At 35.1% G+C, this 7,636-nt stretch overlaps 1 protein-coding gene across 1 annotated transcript; it reads left to right on the forward strand.

The window, feature by feature from the left end:
* The first annotated feature begins 211 nt into the window (after positions 1–211).
* Positions 212–1,908, forward strand: LOC106770598 (peroxidase 65-like). The gene has a single exon (XM_014656399.2). It carries the CDS (start codon positions 621–623, stop codon positions 1,602–1,604), a length of 984 nt encoding a protein of 327 aa, XP_014511885.1. The 5' UTR covers positions 212–620; the 3' UTR covers positions 1,605–1,908.
* Positions 1,909–7,636: the final 5,728 nt, after the last annotated feature.

Below are 7,636 nucleotides of genomic sequence, written 5' to 3' on the forward strand. Positions count from 1 at the left end.
ACCGATAACAACATAAATAAACAATAATTCTGTAAAATATGGTATAAGAATAGACATATAAAATAAAGTTTAATGAGGTGTAAGGAGTTTGTGAAGTTTGAGGTGGTTCTGACATTCTCCCCACTGTCTTAAAAGGGAAAAGAAATTGAAGGCGTAATTTAACATCACTGAATATACCTGTGAAATGAAGCCAAAAAGAGAAGGTGGGTGGAAGATATTAGAATCGCTTTTAAGAAGCAGATTCTAAAAAAGTTAAGTTTTGTTGGGACAAGCGCATTCGACGGTGAAAGACCCAAGTTTGAGCCGTAGAAGAGAAGCGAAAAGCAGCCGAGAAAGAAATGGTATAGCTATAATAGTAAAGCAATACACGTTGTTGATGGGATGCAAAAATAGAAAAAATTAGGAAGCAGGCAAAGATGGAAGTCAAAAATGGTGGAGGACATTCTCCTTAAACCCCTCCCTCCCACATCCTTTTATCCCAAATCCATTAACTTCCCCCCATAGCCCTGGCTTCGAAACAAACCAAGAGAGGAAGAAAGAAAGAAAAGAGTAACATATCTTTTTGTTCTTGACCCTTCTCTTGGCAAAAAAAACATTCTTAATCTTTTTCTTCTCCCACCATGGCTTTTCCAATTCTCTTCCTTCTCTTCCTCTCCCTCCCATTCTCCTATGCAAAACTCAACGTTGATTACTACAAACAAACATGTCCAGACTTTCAAAAAATCGTAATGGAAACCATCTACACCAAACAAAGTACAAGCCCCGCCACAGCACCCGGTATTCTTCGCCTCTTCTTCCATGACTGCATAACCGACGGCTGCGACGCCTCCATCCTCATCTCTTCCAACGCCTACAACCCCCATGCAGAGCGTGATGCCGACCTCAACCTCTCTCTCTCCGGCGACGCCTTCGACGTCATAGTCAAGATCAAGAACGCGCTCGAGCTTGCATGCCCTGGCGTGGTTTCCTGTTCTGACATCGTGGCACAGGCCACCAGAGACCTTGTTAAGATGGTGGGTGGACCCTACTATCCCGTGAGATTGGGGAGAAAAGACAGCTTAGAATCTGACGCTGCAAAAGTAGATGAAAACCTTCCCACGCCCAAGATGACCATGGACCAGATCATTGAGAAGTTCACCAGGAAGGGTTTCACGGTGAAAGAGATGGTGGCTATGACCGGCGCACACACCATAGGGTTCACTCACTGCAAGGAGTTCATCGGCAGGATCTACAACTTCAGCGCAACCTCCGATGCCGATCCCACCATGCACCCTAAACTGGTTGAAGGGTTGAGGTCAGTGTGCCATAACTACACCAGTGACCCCACCATGGCTGCTTTCAATGATATGAGGACACCAGGAAGGTTCGACAATGCTTATTTCCAGAATGTGTTGAATGGGTTGGGGCTCTTGACCTCTGACTCCTTGCTCGGTGTGGACCCTAGAACCAAGCCATATGTGGAACTGTACGCAAAAGATCAGCAAGCTTTCTTCAACGACTTTGTAAATGCAATGGAGAAGCTGTCTGTCTTTCAAGTGAAAACTGGCAGGCAAGGAGAAGTCAGGTCCAGGTGCGACCAGTTCAACAACATTAATCGCGCCTAAACAACATACATTATACGTACTGAGGTTGAAATTATTTGATCCTTCCAAACTACATAATCCTTAAACTCCCATGTTTATCATCTTTATATGATCCATACTAAACTTGTTTTTTTTTTATTTATTTATAAAAGAAATGAACGATATATATACATTACCATGCATGGTATAGAGCTTAGTTTAGATAATGTAGTTTCGGATGATCAAATAATTTTTGGGGTTTTGTGTATCTAGAGAGCCATGAGTATACATTCTTATCTGTGTCCTTTTAAGAAGAAAGATGTGAGAAACTTAATTAACTATTGCTTATGAGCCATGAGTCTCTTTTTTTACTTGGTCTTGTTTTGTGAGAGAGGTGAAGATGCATGAGGCTTGTGATGGAGAATGTAGTTTTACCCATCTGGTATCTGTGCTATGCTGTTGCTTCTATATTTAATAAATTTTATTATGTGATAATAATAATAATAATAAATAGTAATTGATTACTAGAAAAGTTCATCTTGCAGTTTATATATTTACGTGTGTACACCAGTTAATCACCTGTTATTTTTCCACCCCTAACATGCATATATGTCATTAAAATAACTCTTTTGAATAAACAACTTAACTAATTTTTAGTCTTTTTGTATAACTATAATCTAAAATAATTCTTAGAATTTGGTTAACTTTTAATACTTTAAAATTTAAAAATATTAGAACAAAAAGTAGTTATAAATAAATAAGAAAATAACTACTCACGTTTTCATTTCGTGAAAATATATATTTTTTCCTTTCCTTAACATATCCCACTGAAACGTGATGTTATTATCAATGTCCAAATTATACATTACAAAGCTCCTTAATTATATAGCAAATATGAAAATATATTAATCACCGTATTCACATAGTCATATATGAACTTTGATCCCTTACAATCAGCTTGGTGAAAGAAATAAACAAAATTAAAATGAAAAAGGGGAATAAAAAGTTCATAAAATATGAAAGTTTTACCAACACAGGATAAACAGTTAATCCGTTTATCCAAAAGTCTCATGTTTTGAGTTGAAATTAAGGAAAATTAAATAGAAAATGTTTTTTTTAACAAATATCTTTTAATAACTTTTTTAAAATATAATTTGTGATTACTCCATTTTAAATATATAAATTTATTTTTTTCAACAGATTTTGAAATTTATTAAAAAAGTTTTTAAAAATGGATTTCAAAATCCATTCAAAGAATTTTCAAAAAATTTTAACACATTTTGAATTTTATCGAAGAAAGACATTTTTTAGAATATAATGATGCAAAAAACAATGTATGGTGGTGTAGGGACTAACCCACCCCCACGCCTTCAAGCTCTCACAAAAAATTTAGAGAAGGGCCTAACTTTCATTTACTAACCTGATATAACCTGAATATTAAAATTTAATTATTCTTTGATGAGAAACCACCACTACTTATTTAAAAAATCATAAACTTGACTCATTCTTTATTGTTTCCACTAGAATATTAAGTATAATTCAGTAATTATAAAGATTATGCTAATTAATAATTATTAATTGACATGATTACAATTAGTATAACTTCAATTGCTTATATTATTAATTTAAATTAGTATTATTAACTATAATTAATAAATGATAAATTTTATTTTCCATTTATAAGTAGGTTACTTTATTATTAATATTTTTTATATCTTAATTCATATTTATTATTGTCAAAGTTAAATTAAAAATATTATTAATTTAATATATTAGTTAATTATGTCTTTTTTTCTAATTTTTATTTACTTTAAAGTCTAATTTTTATTAGTTAATGGTATGAGCATATAAGGATGTAGCTATTGATTCAATACAGGACGAGATGGTGTAGTAGTATAGTTAGGAAAATTTGGTTATGTATATACTATCTTTTGAAAAACATGTGTAGAGTATGGTCGTCTGGTCAGCCTAGGACCGGACAATCCACCAGTCAATACTCTATAAGTCGGTCAGTCAGATAATGCACACTGAGCAATCAACTTTAAACAACAATTAGGATTGATGATGATTAATTTAAGTCAAAATACAATTATTACTACTTGAACCATAATTAGGTTAAAACTAATTTGAAATCTATTTTGAAATCTATAAATATAAGTTTGATTAGTACAGTAAGTTTGTTTCATTTAGTATACAATTATTATTAAAATTGTCAAACTTTATTGACTTTGACATCGTATTAATCTCAGCAAATAATTTTCTAATACAACTAAATAAAAGACGAATAATAACCAAGACAAAAAGTTGAACAAATGAAATTTGGAGAACTGATAACATCGATCCCACCAATCAAACAAAATTATTATACTTTGAATTGATGTAATATAGGGTATATAAGTTGCATATATAAATTTTTATAATTATAATTATATTTGAGATGTGTAACAACATTATTTATATATATAGAAATGTTGAAAGGTAATGCAGTCAGAGATGAGGATGACAATGAAAAAAATAATAGAACATCGTGAAAAATACATAATATAGAAACAAAAATAATGTAACCATTAATAGTTATGATTCATCACCCCTAACACCTGTCTTGAAACAATGGAGAAGATTACCTATTCCAAACACATCTCTAAATTAAAAATTATTTGACCCTAAAATGAGAAGCACAACTTTAGTGACCAAGAATTGTACAGGTGTACAAGCACCACTAATACCTGCTTAGTGGTTTTTAATTAATTAGGTCCACTTTAGCGAATACCCTAAGTAAAGTTAATTACCTCTAAAGTTTATTATTATTTATTATAATAATCACTTCACTTTGCTAATTTCATTTGATTTGCAGATATTTCATTTTTTAATATTAGGCAATGGATACTTCTAGATAATAAGTTCAATTAAATATTTATTTAAAAATTTATTAAATAAACTTTTTGTATAATAAGTTTGACTGTTAAGTTATCAAGATGAAAAATAATGTTCAATAAACTAAACCAAAAATATTAAAGTTTAAAATAAAACTGTTGTAAATTTATACGGTTATGATTAATTAATTTGTTATCATTAATAATATGAGGTTATCTCTTTATGAAATTTAATTATATAACTATTCGTATTAATTAATTATTTATAATATTTGAGTTGTATTTTTTAAATTGCATTTTGTATTTATAAATAAAACTTTTTTTCTTAGTAATAACGTAGAAAATTAGTTTTCATCATCTTTTTATTATCAGTTTTATATATTATAACACACTTATTAGCACCAAGATCGACTCTAACCGATCGAGTCAGGTAATTTTTTTTTTATAAAATAGTACATGTTTATTTCATTATTTATTTAGTGTAAATTTATTTTATACATTACAAAACAAATTCTAACTATAACACTGCATGACCTATTAGTATTACCAAGTTACTAATTAATAAAATAGATAAGCTAAATTAACTTGACTCTTATTCCAACGAATACATGATAAATTTTCAATTCTTATAAAATCATACACAAGTAATAAAAAATAAAAGTAAAACTCTGAACTAATTAAATGAATAAACAAGATTGATATGAAAAAATATAAATGTGAATTTTGTGACATCCCAAGAATATACGTCATGTATATAATAATAAGACGTCATCCATTATAATAAAGAAAGCAGNTGGAGTGCAGACANNCAGTTAAGAGTCTTGAGTATAGGGATTACAGTTATCCAAATTGAGTAGGAATTTAAAACTTGAAGCACTAAAGTATTTCAGAATAACATAAGAAGGAATTGTTTGTAGATAACATAAGGGGGTCATGAAATCTCCTAGCAGAACTAAGCAGCTGCATCGCTGTTCTCCTCCAAGANAGTGAACAAGGATAAGACCCATAGAAGTTCACTAGCTGTGTCAGCCAAGGCTTTGTATTCTGCTTCAGTTGAGGAACGAGCAACAGAGCGTTGTTTTCGGGAGCTCCAAGAGATGGGAGTGCTACCAAGATACAACAAATAACCAGTGGTAGAGATATAATCATCCTTATCACCCGCCCAATCTGCATTGGAGTAAGCATGAAATGTTAGTGGAGCAGTTGCCAAGATGAAGATACCTTTGTTGCAAGAGCCCGCCTAATAACAGAGCACCCGTTTGAGGGCAGACCAATGCGTCGTTCTGGGGTGTTGCATGAACTGCGCAAGTTTGTTGGTGCTGAAGGCGATGTCCGGGCGAGTAAGACTTAAGTATTGAAGACTTCCCACGAGTGCACGATACCCAGTTGGGCAAGGTAGGAGATCACCTGAATCCTTGAGTAATTGAGCACTGGCAGACAAGGGAGTGAATGCTAGTTTGGTGTTAGCCATGCCTGATTTATGGAGAAGATCAGTGATGTATTTCCTTTGTGAAAGAAATAGTCCTGTAGCGAAAGGAATTACTTCGACGCCCAAGAAATAGTTAAGACAACCAAGGTCTTTCAGTGAAAATCGAGCAGCAAGGGTAGATATAAGGTTGGACAACTCTGTAGAGGAACTCCCAGTGACAATGATGTCATCAACATATACTAATAAATATAGTGTGGAACCTGATTTTTGATAGATGAAGAGAGATTCATCCATAGTTGAATTGACAAAGCCAAGAGAGAGTAAAAACACTCGAAGCTCCGTATACCAGGCGCGAGGTGCTTGCTTTAGCCCATAGAGTGCCTTTTTGAGGCGGCAAACATGATCAGGGAAACTTTTGTTGACAAAACCAGGGGGTTGGAGCATGAAAACTTCCTCTTTGAGCATCCCTTGAAGAAATGCATTGTTGACATCAAGTTGGCGAATGGACCATCCTTGACGAACTGCAAGAGTGAGGACAATGCGAATGGTGACTGGTTTAACTACCGGGCTGAATGTCTCTGTATAGTCCTAACCAGGGCGTTGGTGAAAACCTTTGGCAACTAGACGAGCCCTGTACCGATCAATCGAGCCATCCGGGTGTCTTTTGATTCGAAAAACCCATTTGCAGCCAACCAAATTTTGAGTAGAGGACCGACTGACAAGTTCCCAAGTGTTGTTGCGGTGTAAGGCGTCAAACTCAGCTTGCATGGCTGAGCGCCAATCAGGGTCACGAAGAGCTTGGGTGGTGGTGCTGGGCTCGAGTGGAGAAGAGGGTTGGACATGGAGGTTGAGCTTCTGGATGGGTTTGACAATGTTGTTTTTGGACCGGGTGATGATGCCTCCTCCATCGGTTTGGGGTATCCTGTTAGGGTTGAGATTGGGTTGGGATGATGGCATGGAACATTGTGAGGATGGAGGTGATGAGGGGGATTCAAAGTGTTTAGTGGAGGGTTGGGTCGAAGTCGGGGAGAAAGATGTAGATGAAGGGGCAACCGAGATTTCCTTTGGTGGGTTTAGAGTGGTATTGACCATTGGTTGGTTTATGGGATGGAGTATGGAAAGCTGACGTGGGCCTTGTTGTTGCTCTACACTCGGACTGGCTTGAGGTGCTAGGGAGCTATACGGGAATTCAGATTCAACGAACTTGACATGGCGAGAGGTATAGATCCTTCCTGTGGTTGGATCGAGACATAAGTATGCATGTTGATCCGCCGAGTAACCTACAACAACACACATAACAGACTTCGGTGCAAGTTTATGGTTAGTATACGGTTTAATCCAGGGAAAACACAAACAACCAAAACACTTTAACTTATGATAATCCGGGCTAATGTTGAGTAATTTGGAATAAGGGGACTGGTACCGAAGAATTGGTGTTGGGAGACGATTTATGAGATAGGCGGCTGTTGTCATGGCGTGAGGCCAATATGTGAGGGGCAAACCTGAGTGGTGGAGAAGAGAGAGACCAGTTTCGGCAATGTGCCGATTCTGGCGTTCGGAAATTCCATTGTGTTCAGGTGTATGAGGTGGGGTGGTGTGATGACTTATTCCATGAGTGCTTAAAAACGGACGAAGACCAATATATTCACCACCATTATCCGTGTAAAGAATTTTGATGTTGCGATGAAAGAAATTTTCAACAAGCGACTTAAATTTTGGAAACAGAGTTTGCACATCAGATTTACGTTTTATCGGATATAGCCAAATATAAC

The sequence above is a fragment of the Vigna radiata genome, chromosome 8, assembly GCF_000741045.1.
Source record: "Vigna radiata var. radiata cultivar VC1973A chromosome 8, Vradiata_ver6, whole genome shotgun sequence".
Classification (NCBI taxonomy): domain Eukaryota; kingdom Viridiplantae; phylum Streptophyta; class Magnoliopsida; order Fabales; family Fabaceae; genus Vigna; species Vigna radiata.